At 57.3% G+C, this 20,865-nt stretch overlaps 1 protein-coding gene across 1 annotated transcript in view; it reads left to right on the top strand.

Annotated features, from left to right (window-relative positions):
- The first annotated feature begins 4,512 nt into the window (after positions 1-4,512).
- The window catches only part of PCSK6 (proprotein convertase subtilisin/kexin type 6), a 37,323-nt gene continuing 20,970 nt past the window's right edge, over positions 4,513-20,865 (top strand). Inside the window, 6 exon segments of the mRNA XM_050903374.1 lie at positions 4,513-4,590; positions 11,188-11,292; positions 15,751-15,861; positions 16,511-16,654; positions 17,228-17,304; positions 18,093-18,181. Coding sequence (XP_050759331.1) covers positions 11,281-11,292; positions 15,751-15,861; positions 16,511-16,654; positions 17,228-17,304; positions 18,093-18,181 — 433 coding nt within the window. The 5' untranslated portion in view covers positions 4,513-4,590; positions 11,188-11,280.

Here is a 20,865-nt window from a genome sequence, read left to right as displayed (position 1 = left end):
CGGGCTCTCCGGCTGGGGCAGGTTTGCAGCCACCAGCATTGCGATGGCCCCGCTCACGCCTCTGCACGTCCCTGGGACACGCACACAGGCTCCGCTTGGGTCAGATAAATGGGTTTTAACCTGATTTTCGCTGTAATCTCTGCGTGGACAGGCCCTCATCATGCAAAGGATAAAAAACCCAGCTCCTGCGGCCGGAGCCTTGTGAGGTTTCACCGGGCAGCTCCCGCTGGCCACGCTGGGGGTCCGGCCGGCCGATGCCCCCAAGCCAAGTGGCCGCCTCATCCCGGCACCCCGGGGGCACCTCTGGGCCCTGTGTGTTTGCAAAACGGCTTTTGTTTGCTTAATTTCTTGCATTTCAGCACTCAGAGGCACAGCTCCCGCTGCCCCGCTCCCTCTGCTTGCCCAGCGGCCGTGGGCAGGGACGGGGTGACGGTCCCGCTGCCCAGGGCAGGCAACCCAGCGCCAGCCCTGCCATCCCACCCCTGCAAAAAATAGCAGCTTTCGGGTGCTTTATTTGCACTTTCTTTTTCTGAACTTGCCTTAAAAAGACACAGAAGGGCTCGGCTTTCAAAGAACCAGGGTTTAAATTACATTCTCCCCTGCTCGTCCGGCTCTATCCTACTAAAACTCTTCACTGTAGTCTTATTGCTGTACAAAGTGATGTGCGTGGTACGTGCTGGGATTTTAACTGTAATTCATGGGCAGATATAAAAATGCCAGGATTATTATAAATTTTATTCGGCAGGGTTTGAAACTACTGGTTCAGCAGTGCTTCTTTCCGTGCTGTCTTTGCAGTGGCTTCTGTTTAACCGCTCGGCTCGCAAAATTTATTGCGTCGCCCGTGTCTCGCAGTGATTCTCCAGGTTTTCGAATAATCCCAGGAAAAGAGTTAAAATGGAGCCTCTGCCTTAGTCTACATTCATTGCAAAGCATGTGGGGCCAAAGTCTGGTTTTCCTGACACCCCTGGTAAATCCCGCGGGCTCGGCTGGGAAAATTGCCATCCAGGACATAAGGGGATACACTCTGAATTTCGAAATCTTGCCAGTGGGAGAGAGGGGAGGAGCGGTGCGGGGACTGGGGGGCACCGAAACGTGGGTCCCAGCATTGCAGTCAGCACTCAGGCAAGGGTCTTAACCCCCCTTGCCTGCTATTGCAGGCTTAGCCGGGCACTGCCGGACCCACGATGGGGCACAAGGTTTTACCAGCGACAATAACTATCCCCTGGGATGATACACAGGGAGCTGTGGTTGATGGCCTTGGGATGGAAGGTTTGGGATGCAGGATGCTGCTGGGTTTCGTTGCCTGCGGGGCTCTTGCAGCAGGATGCAAAGGCGCTCCCGGGGTTTGCCCGTTTTTCGTCACCTAACGTGGAGGCGATGGGGTTTTGCATCCCCTCCAGGCAACCCCTTTCCCATCGCTCTCTTTGCCATCAGAAAGCTTTTCCCAGCACCAAGCCCTAAGCCCTCCCTGCTGCTGCCGGAGCCCATTCATCCTTCTCTGCTCCCCGTGGCGATATTTCTTCCCTCCTCTGCAGCCCCTGCCAAAAGCGGGCAGCCCCCGCAGACCTTCCCCAGCAGAGCAAGGTGGATCTTGCAAGACCAAAGGGATGGGGTTTGTTTCATCTATTCTCACCTTTCCTCTGGCTCTGCCCCGCTGCATCTCTCTCGATGTGCATCGCACACATAGCACGCACAGCACCCGCCAGCCCTGCTCATCCATCTCACATACCTTAACCAACAGCAAACTCGAGGAAAAGCCCATAAACCAGATGGGAAGTGAGGACTGGATTTGCAGCGCGCTTGTACTAATGGAAACCATCCTTCACTGCTTAATCAGAAGAAATGGCCACGCACAAACCCATCGCTTCTGCCCAGGCAGCACATGGGGCAGCCCCATGAGGATGCCTGGGATGATGAGCCCTCACGTGAGCATGTGGCTCCAGTGTCCCCACATGCCGTGACTGATACCCGCAGGGATTTCCACGAGCAACAGCTTAGGGTGGGCGCAGAGAGTCACCAAACTCCCCTTTGCCTGCGGCAGCAAATTGTCCCATCCTCGCTGCCAGTGCAATGCACTCTGTTTGCACACAGAAACCCTCCAAATCCCCATTTCGCTGATATTTCTAATTGCACGGGACGAGCCTGCCGCTGGCGCGGGGGCTCGCCTCCGTCTGCCCCTCTCCATGTATTTGCTGCCTGCGAATGGGCCAGACCCAGCCCAGCGTGGGAGCTGCCGGAGGATTTTGGCCCTGTCTGACGCAGAACAGGCTCCTCATAAATTTCCCTTGGTTTAATCTCGCCACTGAGCTGGGGGAACTTTCCTATTAACTCGGGCTGTCACGAACTCGCCTGCCCGCTGGCAGGGCTGGTACAAACCGATGGCAATGAGACCGTGATTTTCCTCTCCAGCTCTGGCGATGGGATGCAGGATGCGCTCAGTGCCCCCCTCCAGCCACCTCATGCCCCCTCCCTGCTGCTGGCATCGCTTTCTGGATGCCGCCTCGCCTGGGGGCTAAACCTAGGTGGGTTTTGCAAAGCTGTTTGGGGCTTGGGAAGGGGTTTGGATTCAGACGGACGGGGCTGGGGGCAGCTGCAAGGGCATCTTGTAAACGCTTTGGTTGGCAGCCAGGGCTTGTGCCCCAAATACCTCTCCAATCTGTTCAGGGCCTGGAAAATAGACGACACCCACTCCGGGAATCACAGCCGCCCCGAGGCCATCCCGGCCGGAGCCTGTGGTTGCAGCCTGTGGTTGCAGCCGCAGCGCCTGGCACAGCTCATCAGTACATCGCCGGGGCCCTGTGAGCCCTGGGAGCTGTGCGGGGGCATTTCTGAAGCTCCGACGCGATGCAGGTGAAGCTCTGATGTGATGCGAGGGAAGCTCCGATGTGATGCGAGTGAAACATCGATTTCGTTTGGGGCGGTTGTCGGCTTTCTGCGGGCCTCTGTCCGCGCTGGCAGGGAGAGCTGTGGAACAGAGCATCATTGACCTGCTGCTGAGCCCGTCCTTTGTATGCGCTGCTGCCTTCTCCCTAACAAAGCCTATTTTCTAATATCCCACGAGCTTTCTGCCGTCCCCTGAATGGTGTCCGTGGGAGGCAAAGACAGCACTCCAGCCCTTCTGCCCGTGCCCACGGCTCCCCGTGGTGCCCCTCGTGCCCACCACGGCCAGGCTTGTCCGGAGATTCCTGCCCCAAAATCCTGCCCATCAGCCAGCCCCTCCTGGACTTTCCCCTCCGAGCCCATGAAGAGCCGGCTGCGGTTTGCCTGGGGGTGCAGGAGGGATGCCTGGGGGTGCAGGAGGGATTCCCCGGGGTATGGGGTCAAGGAGGGGGGTGTGCAGGGGAGATGCCCAGGGGGTATGGGGGGCAGTGCTGGAGGGATGCAGGGGGGAGGTGCAGTGGGAGATGCCTGTGGGGGTAGTGCAGAGGGATGGGGGGTGGGGAGGGATGCCTGGGGGATGCAGGGGGAATGGGGGGGGGGGGATGCAGGCAGGATGGCCAGGGGTCAGTGCCAAGGGGTTGCAGGGGGGCAGTGGGGGGGGGGGTGTGTGTCAGGTTGGCTGCCCAGGTGGGCGCAGGGGGCTATCCGGGGAGCAGAGCTGGGAGGAAGCATGAGGGGCTGCCAAGGGGAATGCAGGGGGGATACCCGGGGGGATGTGGGGGTACAAAGGATGATGCAGAGGGGCGCAGGGGGAAACCCGGAGGGCAGTGCCGGGGCATGCAGAGGGATGCAGAGGGATGTCCGGGGAGCAGCACCGGGGCACGAAGGGAGGATGAAGGGGGGTACAGGGGGTTGTCCGAGGACACGCAGGGGGATGCAGGGGGGTTTCCCGGGAGCAGCAGCGGGACATGCAGGGGGGATGCAGGAGGATTCAGGTGGTTGTCCGGGGACATGCAGGGGGGATGCAGGGGGAGGCAGGAGGTTGTCCAGGGACGTGCAGGGGACATGCAAGGAGTTGTCCGGGGAGCTGCACCGAGGCATGCGGGGGGGGGGGGGGGGGGGGGGGGGGGGGGGGGGGGGGGGGGGGGGGGGGGGGGGGGGAATGCAGAGATGTACAGGGGGGTTTCCGGGGAGCAGTACCGGGCTGCAGGGGGCTGGAGGGGTCGCAGGAAGGATGCCCGGCGGCAGGCAGGGGGGCGCAGGGGGAGCGCCCGGGAGCCTCCCCGTCCTCCGGGCGCCCGTTTTCCCGGCGCTGCCGCCCGGCCGGGCCCTCCCCGCCGCCTCCGCCTGCCCCCCCCACCTTCCCACCCCCCCACCCCCCTACCCCACCCCCCCCCCTCCGGAGCATCCCCCGCCCCCGCCGGGCTCCGGGGCCGCTTTAAAAGGCGCAGCTCCCCGCTCCGCCCAGCTCGGCACCGCGGAGCGCACCATGCCCGCCGCAGCCGGCCCCGGCCCGGGGAGCGCGGCCGCCCCGCCGCCCGCCCGCCTCTGCCTGCTGGCCCTGGCGCTGCCGCTGGCGCTGACCGGGCACGGGGCCGCCGCCGAGCCCTCCCGCACCGTCTACACCAACCACTGGGCCGTACGGGTGCGGGGGGGCCCGCCGAGGCCGCCCGCCTCGCCGCCGCCTACGGGTACATCAGCCTGGGGCAGGTAAGGGGCAGCGGGGGGGGGGGGGGGGGGGGGGGGAAGCGGGGGGGCAGGCAGGTGCCGGGGTACCGGGAGTGGGGAGCTGCGGGGGGGGAGCTTGCAGCGGGAGCATGGCGGGGGGGGCCCGGGGCCGCGGAGTTGTCGGGGCTCCCGGGAGCTGCAGGGGGACTTGCACCGGGGAGCCTGGGGGGGGGGTCCCGGGACAGGAGAGGCGCTGGGGGTCCCGGGGAGCTGCCAGGGGTTCCGGCACCGGGAGCCTGCGGAGGATCCTGGGAGCGGGGAGCTGCGTGGGGTCTCGCACTGTGGGTCCCGGCATCGGGAAGCTGCCGGGGGTCGCGGGAGCGGAGCGGCGGCGGGGGTCCCGCAGAGCTGCCGGGTCTCCCGGGATCGGAGTGGTGCCGGGGGGGGGGTGTCCCCAGGACCGGGAGATGGGCCCTGGGAGCCCCCCGGAGCGGTCGGGATGAGGACGATGCAGCGATGCTGGCGAAGCGCTTTGGCTCCGGGGGGCGGCCGGGCAGCCCCGGCCCCGCTCCCCCCCGCCCCGGCCCCGGCAGAGCCGGGCGGCCGCTCCTCGGGGTGCCCTCGCCCCGTACAGCCCGCTCCCACAGCGGCTGGGGGATTGCACAAGTTCCTCCCATCCCGGAAAGTTACATTTGTGGATTTAACAAACTTTGGACTCTCTGGCCCGGGTTTATCGGAGATTTTGGGAACACGAAGAACTTTTGCTTTCAATCCCCTGCAAGCACACGGATGGCTTAAAGGCGACTTTCGTCACGGCGACTCCTTTTCCTCTCAATTTCTTCATCCTCTCTGTAAACCCAGATGAGGGCTGGTGTCCTCGGAGTTTCCTCCGGAGTTTATCGCCTCCCGCGCCGCCCGGCTGCTCAGCGCCTTTCTGCCTGGGCGGCACTTCAGGTTGTCTTCCTGCCCAAGGTGTCTCCTGGACTATAAATTATAACCTTGCTTTATATCGCAACCCTGCTTTTAAGTATAATTAAAGTCACGGGGTGCTGCGTAAACAAATTTTCGGGGGGGGGAGGCTGAATCAGGGACACTGTCTCCTGCACTGGTGTCCGTGACCTCCCGTGGGGGATAACCCCTCACGTCCCACCCTCTGTGTCCTACCTGCCGTGCTCGGCTCTCGTTCCACCAAGGAGAAAATCACTTATATTATTCAAATGCCTCTGTCGCAGGGCTGGGTGAATGTGGTTGTGCAACCCAAAGGGCTTTTCGGTGTTTATCCCTGTTCAGCCAGGGAATATCTTGATTGAGCTTCCCACTCTCCTGATTTGCATCAGCCTAATGTCAGCTCCTGGTGCAGGGTTTTGCGGTGTTCCTTCCCCACTGGAGCATCTGCTCCCCCCCCCCGGCATCCCGGCTTTCCCGAGCTCATCCCTGCAATGCTGGAGGCATTTGGTCCATGGGCACGACGTTGCCCCGCCGGAGCATCCCTCCCTCCCTCCCCCCGAGCCCTTTCCTGGGGCAGCCCGGCGCAGGCTGGAGAGCAAGGGAAATATTTCTGTGGTTGCATCAGGGTGTTCCTGGCTCCCGCCTTTCCCGCGGATGCTGGGAGCTCGTGCACTGCTGGGGCTTCCCCAGCTGCTCTCAACACCCTGCCTTCAGCTCTCCAGCTCCCCCGAGCCCCTCGGGCTTTTCCCACAGGAGCTTGTCCAGGGCCAAACCCCGAGGAACTGCTTTCCCTGCGTGCGTGCGCTCACGGGTGACGTTTGCTGCGTTGTGCTCGGGGTTCATGGTGTGCCGAACCCCGTGGGGGCCTGGGTGTCCCCAGCTTCCCCTGCCGCGTCCTCCGCTTGTGGAGCTGCTGGGGATGGCACCGTCCCTGGCAAGATGTGCCCTCCCGAGGGGCCTGATCCTGTGCAAAACCTGCTGGAAAACCCTGCCAAGGGCATATCACCCTGCCCTGGGGAGATGTTTGGGTGGAGGCAAGTGGTGGAGTCCAACATGGCGAGGGAGGAGGAGAGGTGACGGTCAGGGAGTGATCCAGCTGGGTGCAAGGGAGGCTCAGCCCTGCGTTGGCGGCTGGTGACCTCTTTTCCTCCGAGATGCAATCCCGGGGGTCCTGACATGCTCCTGGCTGGGAAGGGCATGGCTGGGGTTTGCACCCACAGGTGTCTGCCCCATGTCCAAGCTGTCCCCGCATATTCCTGTGCCCAACCCATGCACCAAGACACTCTTAAACCCTTCTGGGTCACGGTAGAGTGACATTTCCCTTGGGGAATCATTTACATCAACTTCTATTTAAGTGAAGCAAACAATTAAACAAAAGGAAAAGCCTTTACGCCCCCAAACACCTGCTCATTCCTCCCCGCCGGTCTTTGTTTGCTGCGCTGTGCCGGGGCAAGCCGGGACAGGCCCTGGCTGAGGGTGCTGCGAGGGCTGTGCGGTGCCGGTGCCCCGGGCAGTGCCTCCGCCGCTGTCCCGAGGGTGGTGATGAGCCTGTTCCTATCCCGGTAATAGGATTTATATGAATTTTTCCTTGTGCGGTGTCCAACGGTGTAAGTTTTGGGAGGGCTTGCACATCCTCAGTGGTCTCACCTGCAGTGCAGGAGGCGGACAGGATTCATTTTGGGCTGGAATTGGAGCTTTCCTGGATTCCTGTCATCTGGGGGATGCTGGAGCGATGGTGTCCTCGCAGCCCTGGGCTCAGTCCTTACTGGGCTGAATCCAGCCGTGACCATCTGAGAATGACATTCCCGAAGGCAGGAGCTCAGCAACTTGAGCTCTTGTTCCCGATGGATTGGGTGGTGTCCCCAGGAGGGGAGCAGTCGTGGCCTCCCCAGCCGGATCCGTTCTCCTGGAGGACGCCAGCGCCGATGCGGCTGCATTTTGCAGAAATGGGATGATTTGGGTGAGATGCTGGTGAAGTCCTCTTCGCTGGGAAGAAACAGGCTCAGCAATGCCCTGACTGGCTCTAGTGCTGCCCTCGGTGGTGTCCAGCTCCCAAAAAGCTCTCCTTTGCCATGCCTTGTTAGCTACAAGCGATCTTGAGCCTGCTGGAAAGACTAATGGCTGTTAATGAGGCAGGGCGGGCGCTGGGCTCGTCTCCGCCTGGCAGTGCATCAGGAGAGCCGGGTGCTGCTGCAGGAGCATCTCCTGGGTGCTGCTGCAGGAGCATCTCCTGGGTGCCTCTCCCTGCCCCGGTGCCACTTTCAGGGGCACTGGGCTTTGGGGGAGAAGGGGAAAAGGGGAATGGAAAAGGAGATCAGGAGGTGGCCAAACCCCTTGCAATCATACCTCTCTTTAACACTGTTAAGGACTGTATTTGTAGAGTAATTCCTGTCGGCAAGGACCTCTGGACGTCTCTGGTCTGACCCCATCAATTAACTCTGAGGCTAAATCAGGCTGTGCAGAGCCTCAGGCGGGTGAGATTCGAAGCTCTCCAAGGATGGAGATCCCACCACCTCCCCAGGCCCGTGTGTCACCACCCTACACAAAGAATTACTCTCTTTATACCCAGTTAGGATTTCTCCCCTTGCACCTTGTTGCTTCTCATCCTCTTGCTGTGCATCTCCACATCTTTCTAACCGCCTGGGTCCCGTCGGGGCCATGAGTAGCTCCTTCAGCTTCCAACTCTTCCCCATTTGGCCAGATGACATTGGCAAGCATGTGGTTTTTTGGAAGTGGAGCCATCGACACCCTCAGCGTAGTGACGATGGCTTTGCAGGGTGCAAAACGTGTTCATGTTGCTTCTGGCTTGCTCCACCTGCAGCCCAGCTGAGCTGGGCAGCACCAGCCAGGGCTTCCTCTGCCTCAATTATAGCGGGGAAGAAAACCTCTTCATTTTGTTGAGGTACGAATTCAAGTTGCCTCGAAAAATCTGAAATTTCCTCTGAAACTTCAGCCCCAACCTGCAAATCATTTGGGAAAATTAAAATCGACCCTTGTGGAAACGAGAACCTCCCGTGCACGTTCTCGGCAGAAGTTAGATGTCCAAAAAAACCAAGGTCGATAGTTGTGAGGGAACGAGAGTGTCTGGAGCTGCTCAGCGTGGTCTCCTGGGCTTCGAGTGGGTGGGCTTTGTAACCGCAGTTGGTGGCAACCTGGCCTATCTCCTCTGCGGTGGAGCTGGGACCTTCCAGCGTGGGCAGCTGTCTTCTGGCTGGTCAGGAGCCGATGGGTACGCTTGCTTGTCTGGGTAGCCAGGAAGGACCAGCCCTTGGTAAAGTCCTGCTACGTGCCTCTTGGGTGCTCCACTGGGTTTTCCAGCGTCCCCATCGCTGTGGCCATGGGGCTGTGGCCTCGCTGGTGTTGTACGCAGGAGAAAACCCAACTCTCTTGGGCGTCTCCCATCCCCAGGGGTTGCATTGCGGAGCCCTCACTGAGCTGACTGACCTCAAGGAGGAGAACAAACACTTTTCCATTAAAAAAAGTGGCATTTTTAAGTGTTTCTCCTCTAGAATACCTTAGGTGGAAGGGGGCCTCTGGAGGTCACCGGGTCCAACCTCTGCTCAGAGCGGGGCCGGCTTTCAAGTTAGCCCCAACATGAGAAGGGTTTTTCTCATTTTTCCTTCCATAAATCTCAGGAGGATAAAGAACCTGGGGCACAGGGTGCTTTTCCTGCTGCTCTGGCCACGTATCCCCAGAGCCTGGGATGGGGTCGTCTCCCTCCCCATCCTCTTGCTGATTTGCATCGCGTGGTAATTTCGCATTTATTTCCAAAAAGCCCCGTGCCTGCTCCGGTGGGGAACAGAAGCACTTCTTCAGCCGATGCTTGTTTATAGAGTGTGATCCTGTTACGCCAAGTGCCGGAGGGACCGGAGATGAGAATAAACTGAATATTATAAACCTGCAAATTGCAGGCTGAGCCGGCGGATGCGGAGCTGAACCACCCGGGCTGCGGGACCGGGATTTCCAGGCAGAGTGAGGAAGAGGCAGGGTGGCCTCGCGTGAGGTTTCCCTAAAATATGGGGAGGTTGAAGCATCCTCCTTCCCTTTCCTGAGTGCGAGTGGGTTTGAGGAATGGGGTTTAAAAGCCAAATGCAGATTGCGATGAGCAGGTAGATGTTAAAGAAAATGCACAGCTATGCTGTAATGCAAAGAAAAAGGCAGCGGGGGGTGCGGTTTTAAACGAACTTGAATGGAAACAAATTGCAAAAATCACACTAATGGCAGTAAAGTCGGTGAAATGACATTCTGGCATAAAAGGCAGAACAAAACTAATTAAATATTTAATGCTTCTAAGAGGCACTGGCACATCTCAAGGTATGAAGTGTGATAAAGATGTAAGTAGTTGTCATCATCTGCTTCGGCATCTGGACCGGACAAACCTGTTTGCTCCCCCCTGTCCCGTTGCAGCCAGCCCTGGTCTGGCCTGGTCTGGCCTCGGGGACGTCACCCTGGCCCCTGGGTCACACGTGGCCTCAGGGACGTCACCCCGGCTCCTGGGTCGCAGATGGGGGCTGGTAGCACGGCTCGCCCTGGTCCTGTGAGCCAGGCACAGGGACTGCCACTGCCTCCCTGCAGCATCCAGCTCCTGGCCATGGGACAGCTTTTTGGGAAAGAAAACCAGCCTCAGGGAAAAGGGAATTTATAGCAGAGACCCATTTTGTACCAAAATTGTGTGACGTGGGAGCCGCATGCCAGTGTGCGTAGCTTTTGGGTCATCCCCATCCCTACGGCTGTGAATCCCCGTGGGATGTTCGTCATGTGGCACCTGGCCGAGATCGCCTGGCTTGTTGCGTAGCCCCGGGACTTTATCCGTGCTTTTGGGATGGAAAAAGTGGAGTTGCGGCATCTCCAGCTGCCGGGATGAGAGGGCTGGAGGCAGCGCAGCCACCTCGGGGCTTGGCAGGGTGGCATGGCTGGCACGGTGTTTTCCTGCAAATGTGGGACGTTTCAGCTCCGTGCAAGAGAAAAAAAAGGGCAAAAACTTGTAAAAGAGGAGCGTGGGGCTTCCCCGAGCTGAAGGGAGTCAGTGGGGCTGCCTTTCCCAGCTCGCCTTCGCTCCCGGGCTGCACTTACAGCTGGGGAGGGACTCTAGGCTGGGGCATGTGTTATACATCCCTTGGGAGGGATGGTTGGTTTGCTTGGAGATTTTTGGGGTTTTTTTTGACTCCTCCTGCTGCCATCCCTGACTCCAGGCTGAGCACATTTATATCCCGCACTTCCCAGGAGCATTCCAGGGCTAGCAGGGATCCCGTTCACCTCTCCTTAGGGGGCTGTTCTTGCTGCTGGGGCGAAGCCGGAGCGTCGGGTGGGGAAAAGCAGCACGATGAGGCACAGCTCCCCCAGCTCCGCCGCAGCTGCTGAGCTCATTTTTAGCTCATTATTTGTGCTTGGGAGCTGATGGAAGTTTGCAAAGATGCATTTAACGGGTGAAAATTCATAAAAATGTTTTCTGGGCTCTGTTGTGCCGGTGCAGCGTCCAGCCACCAGCGCTGTTTGCCACGGCGGTGGCACTGGGGTTAGTGCCCGCATCCCCTCCCTGAACCCCAGCTTTGCCAGGGAGCTTTGTGTGAGCAAGGGATTTGCGGTGCGGGGCACGGCTGTACTGATGCACAAAGGGATGCTGCCAGCACCGAAATGGGGGGCAACCACAGAAAAACCTAATTTTTAAAAAAAAAAACTCTCTTTTGGCAGATTGGGAGCTTGGAAAACTACTACCACTTTCACCACAGCAAGACGTTTAAGCGCTCGACGCTGAGCAGCCGGGGACCGCACAACTTCCTCCGCATGGACCCCAAGGTACAGAGCTAGGCAGCCTGGGGTCCCCCAGCCTCTGTGGGGGCCGGCGGGATGGGGGTCCCCGCTTCCCCCTGGAGGAGCCTGTTGGCTTGGGCTGGGTCAAGCGTGAGCCCAAGCATCTTGCAATGACATGTTATCCTTGAACTGTAGCCCTGTGAATGCACGGGGTGACTCATTGGACATGGGTATGTCGTTTGGTGATGAAAAATACTTAGAAGTGACTAAACGCTAACATCTGCCTGAAAGCCGGGAGGAAGAAAAGGGGGGAAAAAAGCCTTCCAGGATAGAAAGGCTGTTGCATGCTCAGGGTGTTGATCCAGTTGCCACAACACTTGCTGCCTCAATGGTTGCTATGCGTGAAATCCTTGGCAATAGCTCTGCATTGCTTTTTCCTAGAGCAAGCATCCGAAGGGATTTTCAGCGCAGCTGAATTGACAAAAGTAACGGGGAGGGGGGGGAAGGCGGCAAGGAGGGACAGGCGGGACCTGGGTGAGCTGGGCTTGGGGTGGCAGGGAAGGGCTGCGGCTCTGCCCCGGCTTTCCTCCTCCCTCAGCTCCACCCGGCGCCCGAGCCCTGCGAGATGCTCCTTCTGCAGAGCAGGGGAAGGGTTAATGTGTGGGGAGGGTCTGTTTTTTGGGGAGAGAGGGAACTAAATGCAGGAAAAATCCATTGCGGTGAAAGTACCCATGCTGCAGCAAGCTGCTGGTGCTTGCACCGATGCTCCTGGCCACCCTTGGGATGCTCCTGGCCACCCTTGGGATGCCCTTTCCGGAGACATTTCCAACCCACTCAGCACAACAGGTCCCATCAGCATCTCTCCAGACCCACACAGCATCCCTGCTTTCCCCAGCCAGCCAGCTTTCCGGAGAGATTTGCTGTTAAATATTTGGACAGGGTCTGTAGCACATTTCTGGGGAGGCACACGCGTGGCTGCGTTGCCGGCGGGGGAAATCTCAGCGAGGGGAGCGTCGGTGCCCTGGAAGTGTGCTGGGCTCTAATTAAAGCTGTTTGCCCTCAGGGAGGTGCACAGACATCCCAGCAAATGATGAATTCAGCTCTGCAATTGAAATACCTCCATTTAAATGAGTCTAGTAATAATCCAAACCAAATCAACTGGCTTTTAGTCTTATTAACGTTTACCTTACCTTGCTCTATGGACTGCATGCTAGAGCAATTAGCTCCTGTTCTCTTAATCCTTCGTTATCACTTGGACTTCAAGACCTCTTGGCATGTGTTGTCTCTCCCCCTCTCCCATGCACATTTGCAAATCGTTTTGGAGATGTCTTGGCATTTGGATGGCACCAGCTTAGCAGGCGCAACGCAGGAAAACATCACCGCGAAGCACAAGGAGATGCAAGCTGGAATAGTGAAGACGGAAACAAATCTTGCAGAAATCCCGAAGAACCAGCAAATCCAATCATTTGCAGATGTTGGGTGGTTCGTGCCTTCCAGGGGCTATTGTTTCCAGCGCCGTTATTTATCGGTTTGCTCTGCCGCAGGGGTCAGTGGCACGAGGGCCAGGTCCCGGCAAGAGGACCATGGCCAAGACCTCCATCCCGAGGATGCGGGCGGCTGGGGAGGGGGAGACCCAGCGAACACGGGGCAGCACCCCGGGTCCTGGTCCCTGTGGGACCACGCTGCTGCCGAGCTCCCCTCTTGCCCCAAGAGACCCCGGCGGCCGCTCTGTTTGGGGCTGATAAGAGCCAAGCGACGTGGCAGGTGATGGAAGGGGAGGAGAGATGTAGCAAATCCAGAAGTTTTGGGGGCAGGTCATGGTGGCGAGAGTAAGAGGCGTGGAGGTGCAATGGGATGCAGAGCGGGGTCATGCCATGCTGTGCTGCCCCTCGTACGGGCTCACCTTGCAGCTCTCATCGTCGTAAACTTTTCCAGCTCGCTGGGATGCTCCTGTTAGTCCTCGCAGTGCTTGAGCCTTCAGCCTCACCGCTCCGGTCTCTAAATCCTCATCAGAGGATGTCACAGCCTCAGTCCCTGTACCTCTGGCCACGTACCATAGCAAAATCAACCCCACCTAAATTATTTCTGCCGTGCTTTATGGCAAATATGAGCTGGAGCCATCTTGTTTGTCCTGGATCTCTGCTTTAATTCCTGCACATCCACTGGAATAAGTCAAGCTATTGCTTTTCTGGAGCTGCAAAGGGAGTTGCATCCTTGCCTGTGCTGGTTATCGTGTTTGGTGGAGCTACCCTGGGTGGCTGGACCCAGGCATCACCCACTGAAAATCTCAAAGTAAGGGGGAAAATGAAAAGCTGCCCCTCTGTTTCCAGCAAGGGCGAAGGGTTCGGCTCGGTGATACCTGTGCCTCCTCGCAGGGTCCTTTGGTGCCACTCAGGGTCGCCTCGTTATTGCTAATTAGGGTTCACAGGGATGGAGTTGGGACCCCCCAGGCTCAGGACTGTGTTGTAACAGTTTTGGCCATTTCTAGTAGCAAAAAGACTTTTTTTTTTTTTTTTTAATTAAATTTCCGAGAAGCTTTTCCCCCACCCCAGATGAGTGATGGAAGTCGATCCCAGTTTCACAAGCCGCCGGAGCCGTTGCAGGGATGCCCCGGGCTCTTTCCCGCTCACCCGTTGTCTTCCCACGCCAGCCGCATCAATTTAGCAACCCCCCCTTGAAATCAATGCCGTTAAGCTGCTGCTTTCTCGGCGTCCGCACAAGACTTCTCCATCGACCCCCGGGCTCGCGGCGCTGGGGTCGATCAGGAGCGTGTTTAAGGTGAAGACATCCCCGCGAGGCACCGCAGCTCCTGGCAAAACCCCGCGAAATCCCACATCTTTCCATCGTTCCTGCATCCAGGAAGCCACAGGGAAAGGTGGTAGCTGTGGCTCGGGCAGTGAGACCCACAGTAATGCTGCCAAGGAGTGCTGCTTTAAGGAGGAAAGAAGGGTATTTGGGCCATATTCTCTATTTAGTGTTTGGTTGTTTTTTTTTTTTAACTAGACCATTAAGTTGTATTTTTGCTTCCAATGCTTAAATCCATTGTCGTATAAGCAAAGCAGCATGCTGTCATCAGCCAAGGCAGTGTGGAAACTTATTTTTCTATGAAATATGTATTTTTTTCCTTTCAACAATTTTTTTCTTTAAAATATATATGTTTAAAAACCAAGCTCTAGGCTGCAAACTGTCAGGTTTCTGATATGCACAGCTCCCCTTCCACCTCCATCCAAGTCAGAAAGCTATAAACCATGCAAGAAGAACTCAGTTCAGCTGACAGTTTCACATAAATGAGCCCAACAAAAACTTGCATTTTGGATTTTTATTCTTTTCATTACAAAACCTTAGTCACAAGAATAGAGACATCCCCACGAGCAGCTCTGCCATTCCCAAAGGACCCCAGGCCATCGGGAAGAAAGTGTCTGGCGAGGAGGGATGTGCCGCAGAGCCCTCCCAGCTCATCGGCTGGTGCCTCCCTTCTCCCCCCAGCTGAGCACGTGTAAAGATTTGGTCTATAAATTATTTTTACAACCTATTTTCAATAAAACTGGGTTTCATCTCCATGCTGAAGGCAGGAGAGCCCTTTTTGTGGGCAATAAAGCGTCTGGGGGGGAAAATGCTCGCCAGGGATGGGACGCGGCTGCTCCCAAACCGGCACCTTAGGCAGCTCCCGCCGCAGCGGCGTGGGCAAACACCGGTGTTTCCCAATCCCGGCCTTTTCCGGCTCATTTCCCGTTTGATCTGTTCGCATGTCATGCCCCACTGAAAAGAAAACAAATGTCAGAGCGGTCGGCCCCAAGGCTACCTTGCCCACAGCCGGTGCCAAAAAAGCCTCTCCGGAGCTGGCCGCGTCCCCCGAGACCTGCTACGGCCGTGTGTGGTCGTCCCGTATTTTTGGGAAACACATGTTGTGCTTGGGTAAAGCCCCCAATTTTATTATTTTATTCAGGAGGAGAGGAGCTTGAAGGATGAGCAGCCCTGGAGCCAGCTCTCGAGGCTGAGCTGCTGCTGCTGCTGCCTCCCGGCCGGGGGGAAGAATCAGCCCCAAAATTAAGCCAAGCACCTAAGTCTTCTCCAACACTTTGACTAAACACTGAAATATGTGGTTTGTCTCCAGCAGGACCTCAGTGCGTGCTTCAGTGCTTTGTTAAGCCGGGGGGGTTTAGGCATGTGCTTGGAGGCGACATTATTTATGCTCAAGGGTTTTGCCGCACCGGGAGAGGAATCTGGTCCCTGGCTCGGAAACTACAAAGAGCTGAGCTTGCCCTGTCCGTCTGTCCATCTATCCTTTCTCCCCCAAAACGGAGCTGCTACCTCCGCAGCAGCTCTGGCCAAGGAGACGGGGGTTGCCGGAGCACGGGGTGATGCTGGGATGGGTCCAGGCTGCGGTTCGCACCGCTTCCGCATCCCGCAGCCCGTTTCGGTGGGCGACGGCGGGCTCTGTGGCTACGGGCGATGCTGGGCTCTGTGCCCGCGGGCGATGCTGACCCACAGCTCTGCTTGCAGGTGGACTGGCTGCAGCAGCAGGAGGTGAAGCGGCGGGTGAAGAGGCAGGTCCGAGGCGAGCCGCACGCCCTGCCCTTCAACGACCCGGTGTGGCCCAACATGTGGTACCTGGTGGGTATCTCCTCGCCGCCGCCCCGCGAGGAACCCGCTGCTTTACAGGGGAGTTAATTTATTTTTAATCAAACTCATCATCAATCTTTGCTCAGCACGGCCCATATTGAAACACCTTAATAGCAGCAAATGTGCTTGGCAGCAGGATTTTAAAATTGGAAATTAATACACAGGAGAGGATAGTTTAAAGTGTTTCACCCTCATTAGCAGCCCCTCGTTATGGTCTGCGCAGCGAAGGCTTGGGAGCAGCGCAGCTGCAGCACCGATGCATTTTTCCCATCCAAGAGCTGCAACCATCTATTTACAATATCGTTTTTATCCTGCCTGCCTCATTGATCTGTATTTGACAGGGAAATTCATTGAAAATTAAGCGCAGAAAGGAAATGAGCGCTTCAAAACTGAAGAGCCCGCAGGATTTGAAATGGAAGAGGAAAAGAATAATAGGGAGATAGCGTTGCCTGGATTAACGGCTGCTGGATGGCCTTGATCAATGGAGTAAAGTTATAACAAATCTATGAGTTATATGGCAGGGGGTGGGATGTAAATATATTTTCTGGTTGATTAAATGGGCTCCCAGCCTGGCTGCTCGCTGAGATGGGCTGAAATGGGGTTGCAGCCCTTTTGCAGCTGTGTTTCCCCCCCCCTGTAGCACTGCGGCGATAAAAGCAGTCGCTGCAGGTCGGAGATGAACATCCTGGCAGCCTGGCAGAGGGGCTACACCGGCAAAAACGTGGTGGTCACCATCCTCGATGACGGCATAGAGAGGAACCACCCCGATCTCCTGCAAAACTATGTGAGCTGGGGGATGGATGGGCGGGGGCTGGTCCTCCCAGTGAATTGATTTATGGAGGATTTCAGCGTATAAACACAGTTTAAGCCTGTGCATTGGCAGATTAGAAGAAAAGGGTTTTTTTCTAAAAAGCTCGAGATGTTTTTAAGAAGGAAATGAGGTTTTGAGACAAGAGGGTTTGGGGGAAACTCCCTTTGCAGCTGGGAAGCGGCCGCCTCCCTCCGGCTCGCCAGGGCAGAGCCAAAAACCTGCACGAACCCGCTCAGCCCCAGCTCAGACCCCAAATGGCCGCGGTGGGGGCGGGGACGGTGCCGGAGCCAGCAGGATTTGGGGTTCTGAGGAGCTGCCCCCATGGTAGCAGGATGTTTCCCCTGGGAAACATGCAGGGCTGCAGCCCAAAACTATTTATCCGGAGCAAATAGTCAGAAACTAAGGGGAAAATGGCATTTTCTGCCCGGCTCGGCTCCGTTGGCCGCCACGCCGGCTGCGGGTGAAGCAGGACCGCGCCGCTGCTGAGGCCACTTTGTCCCGTGCTGTGCTGGTAAGTCGAATCTAATGGTGGCAACATGTTTTCAGGACCCTCTTGCAAGCTACGACGTCAACGGGAATGACCACGACCCGACTCCGCGCTACGATGCCAGCAATGAGAATAAGTACGTGATGCTAATTGCCGTAGAGCTGGTGTCTGCGTGGCTGGGGTGTGCGGGGGTCCCCGGGGCTGGGTGTCCCCCCTGAGGTGTCTTCCAGGTCGGTGGCCTTTCCCCATCCCCAGCGCTGCAGAGGATGCTGCATTACGGGCTTTGCACAGAGTCATTGCGCTTAATGCAAATCCAGCCTGTGGCAACCACGCTAATTGCTAACGAACCCTTGAGCCATGGAATGATGCACGGGGGGGGTTCCTCGCCGTGGTCGGGGATTAAACCACGTGAGTCGGGCTGGCTGGCTTAGATGTCAAAGCTTGGATGCACTTTCTAGGCTTCAATTAAAGCAGGATGGGCACGTGGTGGCACGTGTGGAAAGGAAACAGGAATGCAAAGAGCAGATTGCATTTGGGTGCAAGATGCAAGGAGCAAGTTGCATCAAGGTGCAAAATGGAAAGAGCAAGTTGCATCAAGGTGCAAAAAGCAAAGAGCAAATTGCATCTAGCTGCAAAATGCAAACAGCAAGTTGCATCGAGGTGCAAAAAGCAAAGAGCAAATTGCATCTAGGTGCAAAATGCAAACAGCAGATTGCATTTAGGTGCAAAATGCAAACAGCAAATTGCTTTCTTCCTTAGTTTCCTCCATCCCCCAGCCCTTGCTGTGGGTTTTGGATAAGGGCTCTCCAGCTCTTGGGGCACTTTCTTCCACCACTCTGGTCTCGGGGCCGGTTGCTGGGTGGGGGGTGGCTGGAGGGATCCTTCGCCATGGGACATCAGCTCACGGGGGATTTCTCTTTGCAGGCACGGCACTCGCTGCGCGGGGGAAGTGGCGGCGGCGGCGAACAACTCGTACTGCATCGTGGGCATTGCCTACAACGCGCACATCGGAGGTGAGGCTGGCGCCTGCCTGCGGCTCCCCTGCCCTTTGCTGTCCCTCCGAGGGACCGCGGCCACCCTGGCCGTACCGATGGGCTCCCGGGGCGGGTGGTGGGATGCTGTTCTCCCAAATATTGCCAGGAGAGAGGCTCCTCCTTGGTACCCCGGCTGCAGGGAGTCCCGGGGTGGGGGGGGGCTTGGGGGAGGATGGGTGATAGGGGGTGCAGGGGAGCCCAGCTCCATGTATTTTGGCGTGGAAATCTTCTGCTTGGGTTGCATCCTCACCGTGAGGATGCACGTGGATCGAGGATGTGGCGGTTTCGCCCCAAAAGTCCACAGCTGCTCTCGGGGGGGGGCTGTCCTTGGGTTGGCCGCATTTGCTATGGTCGGTGGTGCTGGTTTAGCTTCAGAGCTGAAATTGCTCGTTTGTGAGGTTAATGTCTGCAGATGAGCTGCTCGGGGAAGGGGGGGCCCTGGGGAGACCCCCCAAAATACCCTCATGGGGAAAACACCAAGGAGGTGGGGGGCCGGAGCTGCGTGGAGTCGGGGGACGTTTGCACGGTCCCTCCAATAACACGATGCGTGGGAAGCAAATGAATCTTTATCACCAAATTGGATCCTGATGGTAATTAGCATCGCAGAGTTCATTTGCATTAGCCTAGCTGGTTTTGGAGGCTGGTTTGAGCTGGGGCTGCTCTGGCCAGCCCAGGCTGGTATAGCACCCGCCGGGGAGATGGGGGTGTCAGGGTGGGATGGGGGTGCGGTGTCCCACCAGCCACGCTGACCAGGTAGGGGACAAATGCCTGGAGCCGGGTCCTCGCCGGGGGTTTTAGCTCCGTCCCTGGCATGGCTGGAATGGGAGAGGGGCTTTTACTGCAACCTTTCTACCACCCCAGCGCTGGGAGAAGTCACCATCAAGAGCATGGACCCAAGCGCCCATGGGTGGATTTGGGGCTTAAATTCCTTCTCGTGGCTTGTTCATCCTGGCCGTGCAAGAAGCAGCTTTCGTTAGGGTTGTGTCCGCACGGGAGCGGTGCCCACAGGGAGTCCTGCTCCTGGCCAAGCACCGACAGCGGTTCCCTGTGCCGGGAAAAACCCCCGAGGGAAGAAATAACCCCGGGGAGGGTGAATGGGGGAGTGGCAGGGGCTGTAAAGGCTGCGACACATCCCCCCATCCCATCCCATCCCATCCCATCCCATCCCATCCCATCCCATCCCATCCCCTGTGCCTTCTGCACGTGGGATAGCTTCTTGCTTCTTAGAGGCTTCTCGCCTCTAAAAAAACCATCTCCAAGCACACACCAAGCAGCGGCAGAGCAAGGCAAAGCTCCCGGCGGGGTGTAAGGCAGTTTTGCATCCTGCAGGATCAGGTCGTTGCCTTCATGCTCCTTTTCCAGCCCGTTTCTCCGCAGCAGCCATAGAGACGAGCGTTACTCATTGACTTTATAACGACCTATGGGTCTCATTTTAATTTGCTTCCTTCCACGAGTGCCTTGCCTTGGGGGTGTGCTGGGGAGGCATCGAGCGATGCAAGGCCCCTGCCAGAGGGCAGAGGCTGTGGGCTTCCCACAACGTGAACAGGCAAAGAGGAAAAATGAACTCTGTAGCCATATCAAGTTTGGGATCGTGGAGGAAAATGCACTATAGCTGCAGTGAGAGTGATTTTAGATGGATTACGCAAATAAAGCAGCGATTAATGAGCACGACTTGTTGGGGAAGCCTATTTGTCACACTCGGAGAGCTACCATCTAATTTTACTGGCTGCTCTTCAGCGCTCTTGCGTTGCTTTTCATTTGCTCCGGGCAAAATACATTGCTGCTCAAGAAACAAAAAGGGCTCCTGCCATTCCTCCTCCTCCTTTCCCCTCTCCTCGAATGCTCGCTTCGAAGGCCGGTATTGCTCCCCGCGTGGCAAAGAGCTCATTTATTTTGCAGCGTCCTTCCCCGCTCCCTCCTGCCCCCCGTTATTTAACCAGGGGGTTCCCGCATCCTGGGTGGTTGTCTCTGGACTGGCTTTGGGCTGGCTTTGAGTTGGCTTTGGGCTGACTTTAGGCTGACTCTGGGCTGGCTTTGAGCTGGCTTTGAGCTGTTTTGGGCTGACTCTGGGCTGACTTTGAGCTAAATTTGGGTTGGCTTTGGGCTCACTGATGAACGTGCCCACATTTAGCAAGCACAAAACCCCATCCCTTGGCTGGTTTTGCTTGCTGCGCCGCAGCCGAGCGCAGCTCAGACACCGGGCTCGGCTTTTCTCCCCTTTTTCTCATGTTTTCTTGTTAACGTGACAAAGAGAGGAAGTTTTTGGGAACTGCTCTTCTCCCTGATTTTATATTTCCAAGCTTATTTTTGGCTGGTAGGGGACAGCGTCGGAAAGAGATATTTGAGTTGACTGGTGTCCAGAGCGCAGCTGCAGCTGTAATGACATCTGCCTGCATTTGTTTGCTTTAAGAAAAAATACATGTGGAAGGGGAAATGCATTTTTATAAACTGGACTCTCCTTGGCTGGCAAAATACGATGCTGAAATTTCCAGCATCTCTTTTCCTGCAAGGGCTGTTTCTGGGCAGCCCTTCAGGGTGCCTGGCACCCTCTGCCCGCCGTGCGGAGGGGGAAATCCGGCAGGGAAAGGGCAATGGGGAGCGGAGGGGGTTGTAACCCTCATATTGCAGCAGTTGGAGGCTGGGGGTGTGCAGCAATCCCCCAG

The sequence above is a fragment of the Gymnogyps californianus genome, chromosome 11, assembly GCF_018139145.2.
Source record: "Gymnogyps californianus isolate 813 chromosome 11, ASM1813914v2, whole genome shotgun sequence".
Taxonomy (NCBI): Eukaryota; Metazoa; Chordata; class Aves; order Accipitriformes; family Cathartidae; genus Gymnogyps; species Gymnogyps californianus.
The sequence above is the reverse complement of the archived record's forward strand: the minus strand, read 5'-3'. Positions and strand labels throughout refer to the sequence as shown.